At 34.5% G+C, this 23,889-nt stretch overlaps 3 protein-coding genes and 1 pseudogene across 3 annotated transcripts; all 4 read right to left on the bottom strand.

Annotated features, from left to right (window-relative positions):
• Positions 1-5,851: 5,851 nt before the first annotated feature.
• Positions 5,852-7,153, bottom strand: LOC127103151 (uncharacterized). Its single transcript, XM_051040429.1, has one exon. The coding sequence runs from the start codon at positions 7,151-7,153 to the stop codon at positions 5,852-5,854; it is 1,302 nt and encodes a 433-aa protein (XP_050896386.1).
• Positions 7,154-10,309: 3,156 nt separating this feature from the next.
• LOC127103150 (uncharacterized) lies at positions 10,310-16,137 on the bottom strand (annotated as a pseudogene).
• An 894-nt stretch (positions 16,138-17,031) lies between these two features.
• LOC127103148 (uncharacterized) lies at positions 17,032-17,604 on the bottom strand. Its single transcript, XM_051040428.1, has one exon. It carries the CDS (start codon positions 17,602-17,604, stop codon positions 17,032-17,034), a length of 573 nt encoding a protein of 190 aa, XP_050896385.1.
• A 168-nt stretch (positions 17,605-17,772) lies between these two features.
• LOC127103147 (uncharacterized) lies at positions 17,773-18,462 on the bottom strand. Its single transcript, XM_051040427.1, has 2 exons — positions 17,981-18,462; positions 17,773-17,887 (listed from the first exon to the last, which is right to left on the bottom strand). The coding sequence occupies exons 1-2, from the start codon at positions 18,460-18,462 to the stop codon at positions 17,773-17,775; spliced, it is 597 nt and encodes a 198-aa protein (XP_050896384.1).
• Between the last annotated feature and the right edge of the window lie 5,427 nt (positions 18,463-23,889).

Here is a 23,889-nt window from a genome sequence, read left to right as displayed (position 1 = left end):
CCACTCCCTCAAATTGGCAAACAGATATCTCATGCAGTACGTAAGCAGCTTTTAGAAACTTGACCAAGACAACACAATGTGCTTCGGAGCACATAAATAGAGACAACATAAAGATCTTTAATGGAGTTTGGTTGAGTTGTTCAACCACTCGATAATTACTTCTCTTTTGATGCGCAAGAACTCGTCTATGTCATTGGCCGGTAGAGAATCTTGCCTCTGCTGGGAATTATCAATTTGTTTGCCTTTGTCTTGGGTCGAGCCTTTGTCTTGGGTCGAAGGACCACTATTGTCAGTTGGGAAAGGTGTGGCAGCAAATATTATATCGCTTCTAGTGACCCCGCTGGTTCCGACTATACTAATCATTGGTTTGTTGGACGTTATAGACTTTTCTTGCATCTTCTGGCCATGGATATAAATTGTAGAGTCATACACCCACGGAACTGCCTTGGTGTCATTATAGAGAAACGAAGTCGGGACTGTTATCACCATTAGAGTGATAGGAGTTACTAAGAGGGACATTTAAGAAAGATTGTATGGAATCTGCAAAGGTGGAACTTCACCATACGGTATCTCGAGAGTAAATATTTCCATCTAGTAAGTTTATTCTTGTTATGCCACCCTTCTTTGAAACACATTGAACTGGGTTTATTCTTGTGAATCTTGATCATATGAATTTAAGCCATTTCAGCCATTTTCCAGCAATAGATTCATATGATCAATTAAAATTTTCCATCTAGTAAGTTTATTCTTGTTATGCCATCCTTCTTTATTCTTGTTATGTCACCCTTCTTTGAAACACATTGTACTGCGCTTACCCAGACGCTGTTAAAAATGGCGTATATGATCCCAACATCCTGTCACTCTATGATTTCCTTCTTCACCACTTCCTTCGTGATGGAGTTCAATCTTATTTGACCCGCTATGATGTTATTAGAATTAGTTTCTAGAAAAATATGATGCATAAAAACTGTATGACTCATTTCCTTTTATGTCAGCCATTTACTAAGCAATGGAATTCATATTTCTTAAGAAGTGATAGGAGAAAACTCTTATTTGCATATGTTACGTCGGATGCAACGATGATAAAAAAAACTTATGACTTGCCTTCAGGTAGGCATGTGTGATGGTATATTGTCCTTTTTAACAATGATTTTCAAAGTTGCAAACTTGTTTAGCTAGCTTGTAGTAAGTGGCTTTTGGTGATGGACCACTTATAATTCCTTCTTCGTTCAATTCTTCATATTTCAAAGATTCCAAAGAGAAATAGGAGGCTGGCACAATTTCGTGAGGTCTAGCTAGATCTTTGGAGTTACATTTGAAAAGGATAAGTTAAGATTAAATTTTATTTAAAATTGATGATTTTACTTTTTTTTACTTTAGAAATTTAAAAAATAAACATATTAGTTAAAGGAAAGACAAAAAAATTTAACATGTAATTTTTAAATTAATTTTGAATATTAAATATATCACATAAATAATTTCTCTCATAAATTAAATATGACTTTTGAAAAAAATTTATGTAAATAATCAAAATTTTCAATTTTAATATCAAATTAACTATCTATAATTCTCAATATCTATGTTTCAAAAAAATTGATTAAAGGTGTCAATTTTTTTTCATCTACCTAGATTTAATGCTACTTGTGGATTTACATGTGAAAAGTTGTGAAATTTTAATTTTTTATCTGTGGATAAATTCATCGGAAAATTTGTAGAAAAATTCATAAAAATATTTAAAAATATAGGTGACGTCAATTTAATTGACGACTCTTTTTTTAATTCATTTTTCTTGTTTGAAATATAATTTTATTAAAAACTATATGAAAAAGTTAATTAATTTGATATTAAAATTAAAAAAGTTGGTTATTTAAATAAAATTTTCAACTTTTGAAGTCTTGTCTTTCAATAAAGAAAACAACCAACAACATGTATAATCCGACATTGTAGCAATTCATAGAATCATAGTTTTAAATTTTAATTATACAATCAATAAACTTATCAATTCATAGTTATATAAATGTGTGTGCTTAAGCATCCATTTGTTTTCTTGCCCTTTGTTAGTGCTGAGTATCTAATAGAATTAGGGTTGAGAGGTTTTCCTATGCTATTAAAATATTTACTACTTTAAAAAAAATAGTTTGTTTTATTATGGATTAAATATATAAGATAATAAAATTACCTAACTTTTTCCATGTTCACATCTCGGTTTCTTTTTCCATGTATGTCCTTTATCCTTGTGTTAATCTTTAACATAATATTTTAATATAAGAAAAATTTAATTATCATGGTTGACTTTGTCTTTTTCGTGCATTTGATGCCATTTTGTTTGTAGATGTGCTTATACTTAGCACGTTTTCTGTATTTTCCAAAGCATTATTTGCTCTCTACTATGGGCAATTTCTTTCTTCAATCCATGAATACCTCTTCCAGCAAACTTTTATTTATATAGGAGCAACACTCATAAATGCTTTCCTCGAATCTTTAAATTTTAATTTAAAAAAAAAATCTTTTCACAAACTCCATAAATCTGTCTGGAGGGATGCATTTAATAATGTTTGGATCACTAATAGGTGTAAGTAATTTTTTTAAAACCTGTCCAAATACAAATATTAACAAAATGTAAAAAAAATATATATAGTTGATAAATATAAAGGCATAACATTTTAATTATAAAAAGGACTTATGTTTTTTTTGTCAAGAGGAATTAGGAGAAAGTGTAATATATATTTTTTTATTATTACAAATATAATAAATATTTAAATAATTTCTTACTGTTTACCGATATTTTTGATAAACAATCACTTAGTTTTGATAATTACTTGCAAAAACAAATTAGAAAATTCTAATATATTTTGTGCATAATTTCTCTAAAAAAGATGTTCGAATGTCGTTGTGAGTTTAAAGTCAAGTGTTTAATAAAGTAACAAAAAAATTTAAAGGTGAAAAGAAATTAAAGATTTTGACTGAGTCGAAATCCACTCTAAAATGAGTTGAGAAAAGTAATAAAGGCTAAAACATAGTAAAGAAAAATGTAACAACGTTATTTCGATTAAATAAATGAAGGTTAGTATAGAGAATCATACATATTCCTCACAAATTTGTTTCTCACTCTGACATGGGTACTTTGAGTTCTATAGAGATTTTGTAATGACATTGAAACACGATTCCTAACGCTAGAACCACTATATATAATAATACATAAATAACTACTTATAACGGATATATCTCCAGCGTTCGACGTGTAACCCTTTGTGTAACTTCTAGTCCTCCAACTTATTCCCATGTGTCTTCGATGTCTGGATAAGATCAAAAAATAGTTACTCAATCTGATCCTTTTACCTCATCTCAATGGTCACGGGTGATGGCTCAACTTGTCGAATTTTGAAGAGAAGCATTCTCATAATTTTGGAAAAATGCTAAGTCTAAAACCCATGGCCAGTGTGTCGAATTCGGTATCATGGTCGAACATTATTCTTGTCGCACATATAACCATGTGTCCTCATATTTAACTAACAATTGTCTTAACATTATATTCTCTTTATCGATCTCGGCACGCCGAGAATTCTATGCTAAGAAATCCCCCCCCCCAACACACACACACACACACAAATGTCACTTTCGATCATTTGAGAGACAAATGTCATTTTTAGAACTTCCAATACTATTTAGAATGTGCGCTTGTAACACCCTAAACCCCGAAACATATATAAAAAGGATTACTCGAGAATTTAAGGTGTCACCAACGACAACCCTTCGACAAAACATAAACATTTTAAAAACATGCAACAAAAACACAAACAACATACAACACATATCATTGCATGCTCACTTTCACTTATGGTATCATCGCAGTAATAAAACATGTTAACTTCAATTTTGGTCTTATAAAGACTTAACTTTCACAAATTAATTTGAAAAGGAATTTCAATACCCAATCCTCAACAACTTAAACATAATAGTTATTGAACTTTCACGAAAGTAAGTAAGTCGACATCAAATGTAATAAAAGAAAACATTATTCGCCCCTAGTGTTACAGAATAAGAGCATAGCGACTAACAGTAAATATGATAACTAATGAAAATAACTCCAAGATCTATTTCCACTCACACCGGCAACTCTACTTCTGAGTATCTGCAAAATGTCTATGATGGACAACATCAAAGCAAAGGGGGTAAAAAATGACATCAATAATTGAAATTTTGGTACACAGATACGAGATGTCGTATACGATGTCACGACACCAGAATCAGGACATTGCCACACCAGAAACAATTATAGTGTTAAAGTAAATAGCAGGCAATAAATAACACAGGTCAATTGTTAACCTAGTTTGGTGCACCGTCATCTACATCTGGGGGCATCCAAGGCAGGAAGGAAATCCACTACAATAGTATTAGTTTACAATTTTAAACAACCTCTGATTTTACAAACTTCTCACCTAATCCATGCCCTTGAAATTTCTATCTAAGACTCTCCTAGATATGAGACCCTTCTCACTTCCCTTCAATCACACAATAGTGATAACAACTTCTAACAATAAATAGAAGACACACTTCCAATGAAATAGAATCCACTCTTACTTAAAAGCTTATGAGTGATTCATGATTACAATTCAAAACTCAATCTAATTCTAGTATCTAAGTGATACAAGAATGGCTCACAAAAGCAATGAAAAAACTAAACCCTAACAAAGGCTATCTCATGTGCAACTTCGTTATTAAACCAAATCAAATCAAATCAAATATGATGTCTCCTTAAATGTTTTGACATCTATTCTGTATAATCAAATCTAATGTTTTCTTAAATGTGTTTAACAACCTTTCTTAGGAAACAAGGCATAGATGGAACTGATCTTTGAGCTTCTAAAATAAGCAATTTGAACCGCAGAATACGTGAAACAAATCACCAAAGAATCTTTACTGATCTCATGCTAAAAAACAAATCTTCTAAGAATGTAAAATCACAGCATGCCACGATGTTGTACAGGCATGTCAAGATATCTTATCCAACATCTTGCTATTTCACTTGTTTTAACAAAATGTTGTCAATCACACAACCTAACAATCCCCCCCTTTGAAAAAAATTGGCTTAAATAACCTTTGCAAAACATATCTTGTACACACCAATAAACACACGAGAACTTCTTCAAAGAAAAAAAAACAATAAACAAACTTGGAACTTCTCTAAGATACATCAGAGGCATACACAACAGAATAAGATAAAACCAACCTCACAAATAGTATCACATAAGAGAGAAGTGAATGCTCACAACACAAACTTTCTGCAGAGAAACTTTTAGTTCAGCAATGATTCCATCCTTTAAGGTTGAGTTGGCAGTTTCCTTACCAAATGTCATGACAACTTTTAGGACATGTTTCCATGTAACCAGCCTATAATAAAAAGAAAAAGGATATTCTCTCTTGCAGACATCATTTGAGCTTATCAAAATACTAGGATGCTAACTCAGAATCACACCACAAATTAAGGAGGGAATGTTATAGGCATCATCACAGCAAAAGAGGTAGCATGCTTCATGGTTTGGTAAAAAACATAGGACCCAAAGTCAAACTTGGTTTTGGTTCCTACAATGTAAATAAACTTACTCAACCCTGTAGCAATGTTGGAAGTGTGATTTGTTGGGACCCAATTAGCAGCTTCAATTATATGAAGTACTGCATACTTCACACTCAAGAAACTCGCTGAAAACTTCCCTTTTCTTGGTCATTCCCTTACCTGTTTTGCAGTAATTTCCCTACAAATGACATTATCAGAAACCTCCACTTCAGCTTGTTCCTCTTCACTTCTTCCCATGAACCTGTTAATGATTTCTGGAGAAAATTCCACACACTTTCATCTCACATACACTTTTTTGAACTCCTTACTCCTTTTGTTATCACACTTATTAGAAATATTCACAATGAACTCTTTTACAAGCATCTTATAACACTTGCCAAAACCAGACACACTTTTCATCAACCCAACTTCTTTAATCAGATCCATCACTTCTTTGCACTCAAAGGCATCCTTGCCAAGTTCCCTTTCCAAAGCCAACCTCCTTTGGTACACAAACTTCCATTTTTCAACATTCTCAACAGAGTCAAAATAGATGTTGTCAATGGGAACTTCAGGCACATTAATAGGGACCTTTTTCCCACTAGATTTCTTTAGAGGCATGATGTATTGAACATTTTGTTCGACATCATAATCATAGTCACTAGAACTATAGGGGACTTTCTTCCTCTTTAGAGATCTTTTCTTGGTGGCAATGGTTACAACCTTGCTCCACCTTTTAGCAGGACCAACACTTGTACTTTTATTAGGAGCCTTGGGATACTTGCTTATAGACTTAACAACCTTCCCTTTTCTACTCTTTAACCTCTTAGCTACCCCTATAGCCAATCTCTTACCAATGGACTCATCATCAGAGTCCAGATCTTCTACATTTACAATGTATGTAGATTGATCCTTCTTCACACCAACATTCTCTTCTTTATCAGATATATCAACAAACATACAATTAGAATCATCTTTCTCTTTATATTTTTTAGGGGACTTAACTATAACAGACTCACTATTAGACTTTCCATCATATTTTTCAGGAAGGGTTTCAATAGAATGATCAGTTTGGGCCAAGGATGTCGTGACATCCGATACAACATCCGAATTAGATTCAATACCCAAAATTTGAGAGATTAACACACTAATAATTTTATCAACAATATTTTTATCAGCATCATTTATACTAGATTGACCTAGGGTTTTATCAGATCTAGGGTTATCTATACTTACAATACCAGAGTCAGATTCTGGTTTTTCAAACTCTGGTTTTTCAGTTGATTCAACACTACCCACTGCTTTTGGAACAATAGAACCTTTAGCCGATGCAACAACATCAGGTTCGACATTCGTGGTTTTAATCGGACCAAGATATAAGTTATTCATATAGTGAGGTTTCTTGACAGCAACAGAGGGATCAATATTCCTAATCTCACTAGAAAGAATTTGAACCGACCCATAGGGGTTAGAAGATTTACTTACAGTTGAAGGCCTAACCTTTTTCCCAGTATGTGTTCTAGCCCTTCTTTTAGTAGGAACGTGTCTTGGAACCATGGAGAGAGGAATGACATCAGTTACAACATCTAAATAATCCATATTAGCACATGCAATCCTATGGGGAGATTGATCTATAATGCTTTTGCTTGGTGTTGAGTCAGAAGGTTTAGACATCTTGATGACAAATTTGGAGTTGAGATTGATTGTAGAGAGATGAAAGTAAATGAGAATAATGATGAACAGTTTACTGAGGGTAGAGGGAATGGACTCGATGGAGCAAGTATGAGAGAGATGATGGCATGTTGGAATAAAAATAAGGAAAGTTTGTAATGATTTCCCTGGAGTTTCATGCACCACTAAATGGAGGGAAGAGAAAATATTGATTGCACGCCTCCACATCGTAATTGTTATAATTCTTCAAACATGTAAATTCCCAATTCGCCCCTTAGCTTCTCAAATTAATTTTCATCCAAAGCTTTCATAAATATATACAACAGTTGCTTCTCAGTGGCCACATGCTCAAAAGTAATAATTTTGTCCTCAACAAGATCCCTAATAAAATGATGACGAATATCAATATGCTTTGTTCTGCTATTTTGAATGGGATTCTTGGATATATTATTGAACTCAGATTATCATAATATAATGTCATGACATCCTACTTGACATTATATTCTTTTAGCATTTGTTTCATCCAAATCAATTGAGAGAAACTGCTTCCTCCTATAATATACTCAACTTCATTAGTAAACAAGAACATACAAATTTTCTTCTTGATGAACCAAGATATTTAATTATTTCCCAAAAAGAAGCATCATCTAGAAGTACTTTTTCTATCATCAGTATTACCTGCCCAATCTACATTAAAATACCCTACTAGCATGGAATTAGAACTATGAGAATACAACATGCCATACTCACTAGTTCCATTGATGTATTTCAAGATCCTCTTCACTTGAGTGATGTCACTGATTTTAGGCTCAGCCTGACATCTAGCATATACTCCTACAACAAATGATGTTTGGTCTGCTAGCTGTAAGATACAAAATACTACCAATCATACTCCTGTACAAACTTTGATCCATATCAACACCTTTTTCATCCTTAGTTAATTTCAAGTGAGTTGTTACAGGTGTCCTTTTGTGATTATCACTTTTTAGGCCAAACTTCTTCACTATATTCTTAGCATACTTTCTTTGAGTAATGAAGATAGTATCATCCATTTGTTTAACTTGAAGACCAAGAAAAGCGGTTAATTCACCAACAAGACTCGTCTCAAATTCATATTGCATTTGCTTGACAAAATATTGAACCATCTGGTCCGACATCCCCCCAAACACAATGTCATCTACATATATTTGGACTATCATGATTTTACCATGCTCTTCTTTAAAAAACAAGGTCTCTTCTGCTCCCCCTTTCATATAGCCATTGTTGACAAGAAACTCAATTAACCTTTCATACCAAGCTCTAGGTGCTTACTTCAATCCATAAAGAGTTTTCCTTAGTTTATAAACATGAACTGTAAAACTAGGATCTATGAATCCTTTAGGTTGTTCAACATACACTTCTTCATTCAAGTACCCATTCAAGAAGGCACTTTTCACATCCCTCTAAAATAACTTGAACTTTAGCATACATGCCACTCCTAAGAGCAATCTTATGGATTCAAGACGAGCAACAGGTGCAAAAGTCTCATCAAAATCAATCCCTTCAATTTGAGTGTATCCTTGAGCAACAAGCCTAACCTTGTTTTTTGTCACAGTTCCATTTTCATCAAATTTGTTCTTATAAATCCATTTCGTGCCAATAACATCCATCCCTTCAGACCTTGGAACTAGGTCCCACACTTCATTCCTTTTGAACTTCCCTAATTCTTATTGCATAGCATTTATCAAGAATTCATCAATCAAGGCCTCCTTCACATTTTTAGGTTCAATCTTTGAGACAAAGCAAGCATTGGATATCACATCTCTGGATCTAGTGGTGATCCCTTCATTTAGATTTCCAATAATAAGTTCCTTTGGATGATCTTTCTGAATTCTGATAGAGGGACCTTTGTTGGCTTGAGGGTTATCTGATTCAGTCATTGTTGGATCAATGTTGGACTTAATTTCTTCCATATTTTCTGAAGCATCCGTCTACTGAGATGATGTTCAAACATCTTCATCAACATCAGTCCCTTTTACAATATTATTAACCACAACATTAATGGATCCCATCATGACCTTGGTTCTGGAGTTAACTACCCTGTAAGCTCCATTTTTTCTAGAGTAAACAAGAAATATCCCTTCATCACTTTTGGGATCCATCTTTCTCCTCTAATCACGATCATCCAAAATATTGCATTTACTCCCAAACACATGAAAATACTTAACAATAGGTTTCCTTCCTTTCCACATTTCATAGAGAGTAGATGAAGTACCAGCTCTTAGAGTAACACGATTGTGGATATATCAAGTAGTGTTCATTTCTTCAGCCCAAAAATGATAAGGAAGATTTTTTGCATGAAGCATGACTCTAGCTGATTATTGTAATGTTATATTCTTGCATTCAACAACTCTATTTTGTTGAGGAGTAATGGGAGATGAGAACTCATGATCAATACCTTCAGAAGAACAAAATTCAGAAAAAAGTTTTATTTTCAAATTCCTTGCCATGGTCACTTCTGATTCTGACAATCACGTTTTCCTTTTCTCTTTGAAGGCGTTGATAAAGATCTTTGAATACCTCAAAAGTATATGATTTTTTTCTGATAAAATTCACCCAAGTAAACCTTGAAAAATCATCAATAATCACATAAAAATACCTATTTCCACAAAGACTTTCAACTTGCATAAGCCCCATTAACTCCATATGAAGAAGTTCTAAAACTTTGGAAGTAGTCTGATGTTGCAACTTCGGATGTGACATCTTAGTTTGCTTCTCAATTTTACACTCACCACAGATTTACCCTCCTCAATTTTGATCTTTGGTACACCTTAATAGCTTCTTCAAACATAATCTTCTTCAGACCTTTGAGATTCATATGTCCAAGCTTCGAGTGCCATAGATTGACTTCATCTTCCTTGTACATTAAGCATGTGGAAGAGCAAGTAGTTTCTTTTGGTATCCATAAATAGTAATTGTCTTTAGACCTAACTCCTATCATCAGAACATCATTCTTTTCATTTGTAACCAAACATTCGGACTTGGTTAAGTTAACTTTTAAACCTTGATCATATAATTGACTATACTGATGAGATTTGTAGTCAATCATTTCTCGTGCAGCACATCATCTAGTCTAGGAAGACCAGTGCCACCTATCTTTCTTATACCCTTGATTTCACCTTTAGCTTCATCACCAAACGTGACAAAACTAGAGGAATAAGATTTAATGTCCACCAAATACTTCTTTAACCATGTCACGTGTCTTAAGCAACCACTGTCAAAGTACCAATCTTCTCTAGATGAAGCTCTAAGAGAAGTATGGGCTATAAGACTAGAGACAACAATCTTAGGTTTCCACTCCTTTCTAGTTTTAATCATCACATGATTAGTCCTAGGATATGTTGGGTGTTTTGGATAACCATACAGTCTGTAGCATAAGGGCTTTATATGTCCATATTTACCACATTAATGGCATTTCCAAGGAAAAAACTTGACTTTACTTTGAGTTTCTTGATGACTGATAGGATATTGTAACATTTGGTCGGACATCATGGACTCATACTTCCTTTCTGGAGGAATAAATTTTGTCACATGGGTTTTTCCTTTCAGATATTGGTAATCAAAACCTATGCCTTTTAAGTTTCCAGCCCTTTTTCCTACTTGAAGAATTTCATCTAACATATCAGACCCATTGTTCAACATTCTTACTAATTTGGTCATGTTTTCAAGTTTAGAATTCAATAGGGTTACTTCATCTTGAAGACCAGAGATAGTAGACAAAATATTCTCTTTCTCATCCTGTAGTTGAGCTATGATTCTCTTATGCTTTTCTCCTATCTTACACATCTCTGTTTGAAATAGCCAATTCTTCATAAGAAACATCCTCGTTACAGGAATCTTCATCAGATTCATATCTACCTGTGAAGGTTATAACATGCTTAGCAGTTTCATCATCAGTTTCACCTTTAAAATCCTCATCAGACCAAGTAACAGACAAACCCTTCGTTTGTTTCTTGAGGTACGTGGGATGTTCTGATCTAATGTGACCAAATCCCTCACATTCATGACATTGAATACCTTTTCCTTGATTGGGCTTTTCCTCTGTTCTTGTTTTTCTCTGAAAGTCATTGTTCTTACTGATGTTGAATGATATGTTCTTGACATTAGGTTTTAGCTTTCTATCCATTCTCTTCAACATCTTATTGAATTGCCTCCTAAGAATCACAATAACATTAGAAATTTCTTCATCAGTCTCCATGTCACATTGAGCTTTATCATCATTAGTGTTGGAGATAAAATCTATGTTTTTGTTCTTCTTTTCATATCTATCACTGATAACCAATTCAAAATTTTGAAGTGACCCAATAAGCTCCTCCACATTCATGTCGCAGATGTCTTGTTCTTCTTCAATAGTTGTGACCTTCATGTCAAACTTCTTAGGTAAATACCTGAGGATTTTTCTAACAAGCTTCTCCTCTGACGTCTTCTCTCCCAAGGCACTAGATTAATTGGCACTATCAAGGATATTCATGTGAAAATCATGAATACACTCATCATCTTTCATCCTGAGATTCTCAAATTTGGTGGTGAGAAGTTAAAGTCTTGACATTTTAACTTTTTATGTGCCTTCATGAGTGGTTCTACGGATTTCTCATGCATCTTTGGCCATATTACAAGTATTTATTATCCTGAATATGTTTTTGTCAACTCCATTAAACAAGGCATTCAAGGCTTTGGAGTTTCCAAGAGCAAGTTCATCTTCTTCATTAGACCAGTCCTCTCTAGGCTTTAAATTAGTTGTGTCCTTCTCATCTTTATCTTGCACCACATGATGTTCCTAACCTTTGGTAACTGCTTTTTAGGTTTTTCTATACATAGATTTTAGAAAAGCCATCATATGCACCTTCCAGTAATCATAGTTGGTGCCTTCCAGAATAGGTGGTCTATTGATAAATCATCATTCCTTGTCCATAGTACCAGAAAATATCTCCATGGAGCTCACCCAAAATAGAACAAGGTACCAACTCTGATACCAATTGAAATTTTGGTATGCAGATACCAGATGTCGTATATGATGTCACGACACCAAGATCAAGACATTATCACACCATAAACATTTACAGTGTTAAAGTAAATAGCATAAACTAAATAACACAAGTCAATTGCTAACCCAGTTCGGTGCAACGTCACCTACATCCGGGGGAATCCAATCCAGTAAGGAAATCCAGTATAATAGTTTTAGTTTCAAGTTCTAAACAACCGTTAGTTTTACAAACTTCTCACCTAATCACTACCTTTGGAATTTCTATCTAAGGCTCTCCTAGATATGAAACTCTTCTCACTTCCCTTCAATCACACAATAATGATAAGAACTTCTAACAATAAACAGAAGATACACTTCCAATGAAACATAATCCACTTTTTCTTAAAATCTTATGAGTGATTCACAATTACAACTCAAAAACTCAGTGCAATTCTAGTATCTAAGTGATACAAGAATGACTCACAAAAATAATGAAAAAACTAAACCCTAACACATACTATCTCATGTGGTTCTTCCTTATTTTCTTAGGTTTAGAACCGTCCTTTATATAGCCCTAGAATAGCATGGGCTTTGGGTTAAATAATCAGTAGATCTGATCAAATCAAATCAAATCAAGTTTGATTAAATCAAATATGATGTCTCCTTAAATATTTTGACATCCATTATGCACAATCTTCGGAAGAATCAAATCTAATGTTTCCTTAAATGTTTTTGACATCCTTTCTTAAGAAACAAGGCACAACTGGAACCGATCTTTGAGCTTCTAAAATAAGCACTTTGAATCGCAGAATACGTGAAAAAAATCATCAAATAATATTTACTAATCTCACACTACAAAACAAATCTTCCAAAAATGTAAAACCACAACACGCCACGATGTCGTACAAGCATGTAGAGACATCTTGTCCAACATATTTCTATTTCACTTATTTTAACAAAATGCTGCCAATCACATAACCTAACAAAAAATTAACGACATAACCTACAAGGTAGAATTCAAACATCTACACATTCGAAAACAATCACACAACAATATTCTCATACCCAATCCATCAACATACACAAAGCAATCACATATTCAGCATTTAAATTACACAATCAGACTCACAACTTCAATTAGACTCATATGCATGTGGTACCATATCATCATCAATTGATTCACTCAGGAACAAGGTTACCCTGCTCGAACCCCAAATCCACCCTACTCAGATTCGGGACAAGTCACCAATCCACCCTGCTCGGATTGTAACTTGCCTCTTTTATCAACATCAGTGACATAATGAATTTATGTCACAACACGTCAATGCAACAATAACATATTGTTTAAAGTCCACTCCTGATAATAAATAAAACACGCATTGTCCCAACGAAAATAGTTCCCCTCTTGAACTATCATCCTACAACAACATACTCACAATTCAACAACATAATTCATGCTCATACAACATCATATCATCATCACAATTCAAAGTAATTAACACAACATCATCATCACATATGCACATATCCATCATTCATCAAATACCACATGGATCCAATTAAAATCATGTCTAATCGTTAAATCATACTAACACATCATATAAGCAGAATTAATTGAGCATAATAAATCCAAAACATCCACAAAAGTCGAAGAATCTAAATTTGCAACTTAATATCATCAAAACAAGTATTTGCACCCACTACAGACTCATGACAGGCTACCCGTCACGGCCGTGGCGCTTGTCACCGTCCCTAATACTACAGAACTTCACCTATGTGACGACTGACTTGGAACACAAGCCTGGGAAGCATGTCGGGTTACCCGTCACTAGCGTGACGCCCGTCAGCGCCCTCAAAAATCCAAAACGTCACCTATGTAACGGCAGGCTTGCATAACTCGTTTTTTTATGGAGTCAACTGCAAAACTTCTATTTCTCAAACCATGCATCAAAAATCGATCCAACATATTACACATATGTTATATATTCATTAATAACATCTAATTTTATCAAATTAACGACTTTAATCCATGGTTTTCATAAAATCATATTATTCCCAAACCTTCAAAATAATAACAATGGTGAAAAGATGTTAACTCCTCAAAATAGAATTTGTCACACATGGATCACATGAGACAGACTCCTCAAAACATAATATATGTTAACTCCTCAAAACAGAGTTTGTCAAACACACAACTACTCCACTTCCCGATCCTTTATTTTCCTAGGTGATGCCTCAACAGTCAGGTTATCTCTCACTTGCACATCATTCACTTGGATCACATGAGACGGATCCAGAATGTACCTCATCAACTGAGACACATGAAATATATCATGAAGATCAACAAGCGATGACCGTAAGGCAATCCAATGGGCCACTTATCTGATCCGCTGCAAAATCTGGTATAGGCCAATGAAACATGGAGTGAGGTTTCGAGACTTCAACGCTCGACCAACACCAGTTACCAGAGTAACTCTTAGAAACATGTGATCCCCCTCTTGGAACTCAAGTGCCTTCCTTCGCTTATCATGATAGCTCTTCTGGAGACTCTGTGAAGTTCTCATATTATCTTGGATCACTTTGATCTTCTCTATATTATGTTGGACAACCTCTGGTCCAATCACAACACTCTCTCCTGACTCAAACCAACATAAAGGTTTCTTTATGCCTTCTACCATACTACGCCTCAAACGGTTCCATTCCAATGCTCGAATGGAACTGTTATTGTAGGTAAACTCGGCCAACAATAAAAAGTTATCCCAATCACCTCCTTGTTCTAGCACACAGGCCCTTAACAAGTCTTCTAAGGATTATATAGTACTTTATATCTGACAATTTGTCTGCGGGTGATAAGCAGAACTCAAACATAACTCTGTACCCAAAGCTTTCTGCAAACTCTCCCAAAACCTCGACATAAACCTCAGATCCCTGCCATATACAATATTGGATGGGATCCCATGCAAACTCACAATATTCTTAGTATATAACTCTAGTAGCATGTCCAATGGATAGTTAAGTCCAATCAGAATAAGGTATGCCAATTTAATCAACCTATCCACAATAGCCCAAATGGTATCACAAATCTTCACTGTTTGTGTTAACCCAAACACAAAGTCCATCAAAATGTTATCCCATTTCCACTAAGGGATAAACAACAATTGCATCAGACTCAACGACTTCTGATGTTCAATCTTTGACTTCTTGTAAGTCAAACAGCATACACAAACTCAACAATTTCCTTCTTCATTCTTGGCCAGCAAAAGAACTTGTTCAAGTTTTGATACATTTTAGTAGCACCGGGATGAATACTCAAGTCACTCTTGTGACCTTCCTCAAGAATACTCTTCTTAAGTTAGGTCACATTTGGTACACAAACTCTATCTCTAAACCTTATCACATCATTTTCGTCAATTCTGAAATCACCACCTTGAACTTGATTAATCGACACCAACCAGTCATTTAATCCTAAGTCGATCTTTTGACCTTCTCTGATCTCTTCAAGAATACCACGGGTCAACTTCAACATGCCCAACCACATGCTATTACGAGTCCTTTCACACATTAAACTCAGATCTCAGAATTCAATCAACTCCAACTCTCGAACTATAAGCATTGACATATGAAACGACTTCATACTTAGAGCATCAGCTATGAAATTTGCTTTACTAGGATGTTAATTCAAACTAAAATCATAGTCTTTCAAAAAATTTATCCACCTTCTCTACCTCATATTCATGTCTTTTTGATCGAATAAGTACTTGAAACTCTTGTGATCATTGAACACTTCAAATCTGGAACCAAACATGTAATGCCTCCAAATCTTAAGTACAAACACAATGGCGACTAATTCCAGATCATGTGTAGAATAATTCCTCTCATGAACCTTCAATTTTCTAGAAGCGTAAGCCATAACCTATCTATTCTGCATCAGTACACCACTCACACCCATCATTAAAGCATCACAATACACAACAAAAGACTAACTCAGATTCGGAAAAATCAATACTAGAGCCAATGTCAATTTCTTCTTGAGTCCTACAAAACTCTCCTCACACAAAGCATCCCACGCATATGCTTGACCCTTTCGAGTTAACCGAGTCAAAGGCATCACCAACTTTAAAAACCTTCAATAAACCTTCTGTAGTAACCAGCCAAACCTAGAAAACTTCTTATCTCATTTACAGACTTCGAAGTTTCCCATTGTAACCACAGTGTCAACCTTCGACAGATCAACAACAATACCTTCACTAGAAGGTACATGACAAAATAAAATCACTTCATTTAGCCATAACTCGCACTTAGATAACTTTACATACAACTTCTTTTCTCTTAAGGTCTGTAACATGATCCTTAAATGCTCAGCATGATCTTCATCTGACTTTGAATATATCATAAGGTCGTCGATAAACACAACCACAAACTGATCTAGATATGAATGGAATATTAGATTCATGTACTCCATGAACACTCTAGGCCTGTTAGATACACCAAACGACATCACAAAATACTCGTACTGACCATATCTTATTTTGAATGTAGTCTTCAAAATATCCTCTAGTTTCACTCGACTTTGATGATAACTTGACCACAAATCAATCTTGATGAAAACACAAGTTCCAACTAAATGATTCATCAAGTCGCCGATTCTCTAAAGTGGATACTTGTTCTTGATAGTCACTTTGTTCAGTTGTTGATAATCAACACACAACCTTATGCTACCATCCTTCTTCTTAACTAACAGCATTAGCACTCCCTACACCGAAACATTCGGTCAGAAAAACCTCTTATCAAGCAACTATTCCAATTATTTCTTCAGCTCACTCAGCTTTGAAGCGAACATTCTATAAGGAGCCAATGACACTGGACTAGTATCAGGTACTAAGTCTATAGAAAACTCCATTTTACGCTCTGGCGAAAAATCAGTGATATCATCAGGAAACACTTTGGAAAAATCACACACAACTGGTAACTCTTCCATCACAACTTTATTCTCAATTCCCAAAGTAGCAAACATAGTGAACACATGTGTCTCCTCTTTCAAGAATTTTTCTACTTGCTTAGCAGATATAAACATCAACTTTCCATCTCCGCCCACCTCTAGAAACACCACCGTCTTGGCGAAACAGGTGATACGAACATGATTGAAATCCAACCAATTCATTCCAAGGATAACATCAAGTTGACTCAACCGTAGACAAACTAGGTCCATCGCAAAACTCTTATCATAAATAGTCAATGGACATTTCAAACACGCCAATGAAGTAGTTATTGAACCATTGGTTGGGGTATCAATAACCATACTTCTCACCATAGAAGATAACTTTAAATCCAACCTCTTATCACAATCAAGCAAAATAAAAGAATGTGTTGTACCCATGTCAATAATAGAGATTAGAGGGATACTATTGATAAAACACGTACCTCAAATCAACCTGTCATCACTAGTAGTCTATATCCCAGACAAGGCAAAAACCTTTCCTTTAGACTGGGCCTTCTTCGAATTCTAGCTATTAGTACTCGTGTGACTTTTCTCTCCGTAATTCTATCAAGTCTTATCATTACATTTACAATAAGCGATAAGGTTCCCTTTCTTCTCACACTTGTAACATTTCTTCTCAGCACTGGAGTACTCATTGGCATAATGACCTATCACACCATACCTATAACATTTGATCAAAGTAGGAGCTCCTCCCCCACTTGGCTTATTCTCAATTGTAGATTTCTATTTCCCTTTGTCAACATGAGTTATATACCACTTTCTTCGAAAATTTCCCTTCCCTTTCCTTTCACTAATACTCTTGTAGTGAGTAGATTGGGTTATATTGTATTTATCATAGATTATGCACTTATTCACTAGCATACAAAAGCGATCGATCTCCTGATAACCAACAACTTGTTTGATCTTGGGACGTATCCCACTCTCAAAATTTATGCACATTGAACCCTTAGCAACAACCTTGTTATAGTGCGGAAAATATTTCACTAGTTCCTCAAACTTTGCAGCATACTCTACAACCGTCGAATTTCCTTGCTTCAACTCAAGGAATTCAATTTCTTTCTTGATGCGCTCATCCTTAGAGAAGTACTTCTCTAGAAACTGCACTCTGGACACGACTAAAGTAACCTCAGTACCAGTAACCTCTAGTATTTGGCATGTATTATCCCACCAATCCTCAGCTTCCTCAGACAACATGTGAGTTCCAAACAATACCTTATGCTCCTCAATATAGTCCATTACTCGGAAAATATTTTCAATCTCTTTCAGCCATGCATGAGCACCCTCCAGGTCATATCTACCCTTGAACGTTAGTGGATTATTCCTCTAAACTTTTCCCAAGCCACGAAACTCATAAACGGCCTGATTCTGTTGCCCATGTAGTGCTTGAGCCATTGATTCCAAAGCATCAGCAATTGCACGACTTTTTCTTCCAGCCATTACGCATATCATCAAACAGACATTAGAAGAAAAAATGCATCGATCGTGTACACACACATGTCACATACTAGGGATCAATTATCATACAAAAACCCGGCCGAACAGACCGACCTACTCTGGTACCATTATGTAACACCCTAAACCTTGAAACTTATATAAAAAGGATTACTCGACAATTTAAGGTGTCACCAACGACAACCCTTCAACAAAACATAATCATTTTGAAAATATGCAGAGGAAAAACAAACAACATACAACATATGTCATCACATGCTCACATTCACTTTGGGTATCATCATAGCGGCATCACATCAATCATGGCAATAAGACATTTTATCTTCAATTTGGGTCTTATAAAGACTTAACTTTCACAAAATGATTCGAAAAGGAATTTCAATACCCAACTCTTCACAACTTTAACATAATAGTTATTGAACTTTCATAAAAGCAAGTAATTCGACATCAAATGTAATAAAAGAAAACATCATTCTCCCCTAATGTTACAGAAATAGAGCATAGCAACTGACGTTAAATGCGATAACTAATGAAAACAACTCCAAGAGCTATTTCCTACTCATAGCAGAAACTCTAATCCTGAGTATCTGCAAGATGTTCATGATGGACAACATCAAAGCAAAGGGGGTGAGAATTCACATCAATAATTTAATGACATAAGCGGCAAGGTAGAATTCAAACATCTAGACATTCGACAACAATCACACAACAATATTCTTACACCTAATCCATCAATATACTCAATTCAATCACATATACATCATTTAAATTTTGTAATGAGACTCACAACTTCAACGAGACTCATATGCATGTGGTACCATATCATCATCAATTCGTTCACTCAGGAACCAAGTTCACCCTGCTTGAACACCAAATCCACCCTGCTCGGATTCGGGACAAGTCACAATCCATCCTGCTCGGATTGTAACTTGCCTCTTTTATCAACATCAACGATATAAATAATGCATGTCACAATACGTCAATGCAACAACAACATATTTTTTAAAGTCCCCTCCTGACAATAAACAAAATATGCATTAACCCAACGAAAATAGTTCCCTTCCCGAACTATCATCCTACAATAACATACTCATAATTCAAAAACATAATTCATGCTCATACAGTAGCATATCATCATCACAATTCAAAGCAATTAAAACAACATCATCATCACATATACACATATCCATCATTCATCAAATACCATATGGATCCGATTAAAATCATGTTTAATCGTTAAATCATACCAACATATCATTTAAGCAAAACTAACTGAGTATAACAGTACCCAAAACATCCACAAAAGTCGAAGAATCAAAAAATGCAACTTAATATCATCAAAATAAGTATTTGTGTCCACTTCAAACTCATGACGAGCTACCTGTCACGGTCGTGGCGCTCGTCACCGTCCCTAATACTGCAGAACATCCATTATATGACGAACGACTTGAAATACAAGTCTGGGAAGCATGTCGGGTTAAAATTCCAATTCTAGCCCAAACTCTTATTCCTCTTACTCCTTCCTCCCTTCCACTCTTCATAAATCATACTTTGGCCCAAAACTCTCTATTTTCTATTAAATCAAATAAATATAATAAAATACTATTATTTTAATTATTAAAATAAACTCTAACAATTTAATCAAATTCTACTAGTCTCTAATTACTCTCCATACTTTCACCTGAAAGTCACACACCCCACTACCCTTATTTATTTAATTAGTATTACACATAATAAAATAAATACACAAAAGTCATAATAAATCAAATAAATTCAATAAATCAAAAACTAGGGTGTTACAGCGCTAACATCATCATCATAACCACTTAATCAAAACGTCTTTTCGAGACACGCACCTAAAATATTTCAATCATGGCTCCATTTTTGCATAAAGAATATGGGTCATACAACAATCAACCTTTTCCATTTCACCTTTAAATTAAAAGACATGTGTCAACTAAAAAGTTTCAATTGTTTACTTTCAAGAGTGAGAAAAGGATAAATGAAAGGTATTTCTAATATGACTATAAATATCCCCTATTTCACAATTTTTTTCTTTTCCCAACTTAATCTTCAACTTCCTAGTATTTAGAAGAAACCAAAAACTTCCTTCAAAACTTCATCTTCTCTAAACCTACTCCCCAATTTTAAACAATGGTGTCTTCATCAAACCTAGAGAAAATGTTACCACTTGGTGCAACTGTAGCGGTAAATTCATGACCACCAAGTTATGGATAAGCTTAACATCAATAAAACTAGAGTCGCCACCGCGCTTTTATTATTTCCAATGGAAAAGGGAAAAGCACGAACAAAACCCAAAGATAAGAAGTTTTCAAATGAAAACTAATAAAATTCCAGAGATTACAAGTAAGGGGGTTGGTTACACGGAGGAAAGGTGTTAGCACCCAAATTGTCTTAGGTACTCCTAGGAGCCCTTTTTTATGTGTGCATATGTGTTTAGTATAAAAGATGTTTGAGAAAAATGGAGTGTGGGGATGAGAAAATAATTCATTGATTATATTTTTGTGTTTGACAAGACCTTCAGAATTGTGCCTACGTACCAACATAAAAATGAGGGATCAAAACCTCGTAGTTCATGGTAACAATTTCAAAGTCGATGAATTTCTTTTAACAAAAAAATTGATTGAGAAGGGCACAAAGGGCCAAAAGTTTGAATGGAGTTGTTAGTTCTTTTTGTCTTTTGAAATTTTAAGTCAATATGATTAAGTTTATTTACAAGTTTGATTTCAGAAAAGAAGTTCAAAAATTCAATGGCCTAAGGCCAAAGTTTCTACTTGAAATAAGGTATAATTTTGAAATCACAAGCAAAGAAAGTTTTTGAAAAGGGGGAGATATTTTGAAATTTAAGAAGTGGGAGAAGATGAAGAGGTTATCCTAATTATAAAATTAAAAGATAAGAGTTGAAAAGATCTAACCCATGGGATGCAATCCAACACACAAGAATGTCATATAGAAAACCCACTTTCCCTTTGGACTTTGACAAACAACAAGCAATAAGTAAATCAGCAATATCCAGACATCAAGAAGGTTAAGGCACCAAATAAAGATAACCACATCCAAGCAAGCAAATCCCCTAGCTAGCATTCCACTTTGTCTTCTTATGTACCAAATGAAATATTCCTTGATCAACTCAGAACAAAGCATCAGACACAATAACAATTAGCACAAGGACAAAGTAATAGATGAATTCAAATAAATCCCGAGACTTGCATCAGATGAAGGCTTGGTTCACAATAACTTGGTCTCAGAATGTTGGCATTGGCCAAGTCCTTTTTGCACAGGGAATATTGCCTAATCCTAAGTCCAAAAGTTCATATAAAGATCAACAGTCCACCAAATATTTTTTAGGGTTTTTTGTTGTTTGTTAAATGTTTTAAGGTCCTAAGACCATAAACAAAAATCAAAATGCACAAACAATATACAAAATTATAAGATATGGCTCAAATAAGCAAAGGGAAAATGACATAAACATAAATAAGTTAAATGAAATGTAAATGGTAATGAATGATAAATGACTGAAAGTTAAATTGCATAAAGTAAATGACTTGAAAATAAAGTAATATTAATAAGAGTTAGTCAAATGTTAGTTAAAGGTTAGTCAAGTGTTAGTGATGTCTTTTAATTGATTAAGTCATTCTTTGGAGAATATTCAACCATCCACTCACAAGCATGGATCCTTATACCAAGACATCTTCCATGGGAAGAAAAAAAGGTCAAGTTTCCAAACAATACCATGAAGGATGGGAGACTTACAATCTCACTTACTAGAATGTTATGCCTTTAAGGTCAAATTTAGCTCTATGTTAAGCAATCATAATTAGACTTATGTAGAAGTCACAACTATCTGAGGTCAGGCAATAAAAATTTAGGTGTTAATGCATGTTAGAGATTTGGTATAATGAACCAAACTCCTAAAATATACCACACACTAAAAGAAAAGAACAAGAGGGATGGACCTATCTCAGTCATACTTATATTGGTTCATCTAACACAAGGTCATTGATGAACCAATTAGCCTTAAGACATTAAAGATTTCATTGGTCAAATGGGGGGAATGGGAAAGAATAGGGATGAAGATGAAGAGGGGGGAATGAGAGAAATACAAATTGGTCATGGGAGAAATTTTATCAAATTAAAACCATTCATTCATTTTGGGAGATTAAAATATACATTTCATCCATCCCCTAAATCCAATGGTTTTAATCCAACAAAAGTCAAATCAACCTTGACCAAGGCCCAAACAAATAGTCAAACATCACAAGACCCTAAAAATGGCTCAACATAACTTTTACACATTTAATCAATTAAAATAAAAATAAAAATGCATTAGAATACAATTTAATTTGGTCAAAACCTAAAATCTCTTCAAAACACCAAATAAATGTCCAAGAGATTTATCCTAGGTCAAACAAGGTCAAAGGACCTTAGACAAAAAATTTCATGATTTTTGAAAAGTCAGAAGTATTTTTAAACAATTAAAAATATTCACAAAAACATTTAATTCATGAAAAATATCAAAGTTAATCCAAAAAAATAATTTAAATTTAGAATATGAAAGATAAAAATATTTAAAGATTTTTTGTGAATGTCTCTATTTTTTGGATTAAAAATGAAATTTCTATTAATTAAATAAAATAAGTGGATTAAACATAAAATCATAAATTAAAAATAAAATAGAAAAAATAAGGGCCATCAGATCTCCCTACTTAATTGAGATGGTAGATCTGATGGTCACACGCTAGAGTGCACCAAACACCTGAGTCAAACGCGTTGTAAAGCTGGTAATCAAAATGGACGCTTAAGATTAAAATGTTGCAATCAAATCAGATGGTTTGGGCCTTGCCGACGCACCACCGGAGCCCTAGCTCCGGTCATCTTCTTTGGTGGACCTCACCGGACTGGTCCACCCTCAACTCAATGAAAAATGAAAAACAAGGACACTATTTTAAAGAGAAAATGCTCAGGATCACGAATTTGGCCTCAATTTTCTCTAATTCTAAGTATATAAAAAGATACAGGAATTTGAATTTTAAGGATCATGAACTGAGTTGCCTCGATTTGACCTCAAAGCAACTCAATCTTGTTGCCTACATTGGTAAGACTTCAGCCAACCAAAAATCACACAGAATAGTGAATAATTGAGTGAGAATCAAAGAGATGAAAATTCTGGAAAATCACCTTCGAGTGAGC

This window comes from Lathyrus oleraceus, chromosome 7 (assembly GCF_024323335.1).
Source record: "Lathyrus oleraceus cultivar Zhongwan6 chromosome 7, CAAS_Psat_ZW6_1.0, whole genome shotgun sequence".
In the NCBI taxonomy this organism is placed as follows: domain Eukaryota; kingdom Viridiplantae; phylum Streptophyta; class Magnoliopsida; order Fabales; family Fabaceae; genus Lathyrus; species Lathyrus oleraceus.
This window is presented reverse-complemented; position numbering and strand designations above follow the sequence as displayed.

What these genes read in the sequence shown, in the direction of transcription:
- LOC127103151 (XM_051040429.1), bottom strand. Translation starts at nt 7,153, where the DNA reads ATGGATTATTTAGATGTTGTAACTGATGTCATTCCTCTCTCCATGGTT.
- LOC127103148 (XM_051040428.1), bottom strand. Translation starts at nt 17,604, where the DNA reads ATGGGTACAACACATTCTTTTATTTTGCTTGATTGTGATAAGAGGTTG.
- LOC127103147 (XM_051040427.1), bottom strand. Translation starts at nt 18,462, where the DNA reads ATGGACTATATTGAGGAGCATAAGGTATTGTTTGGAACTCACATGTTG. An exon ending in GGAAATTTTCGAAGAAAGTG is followed by an intron (nt 17,888 to 17,980) that starts GTATATAACTCA and finishes CAAATGTTATAG; the next exon opens with GTATGGTGTGATAGGTCATT.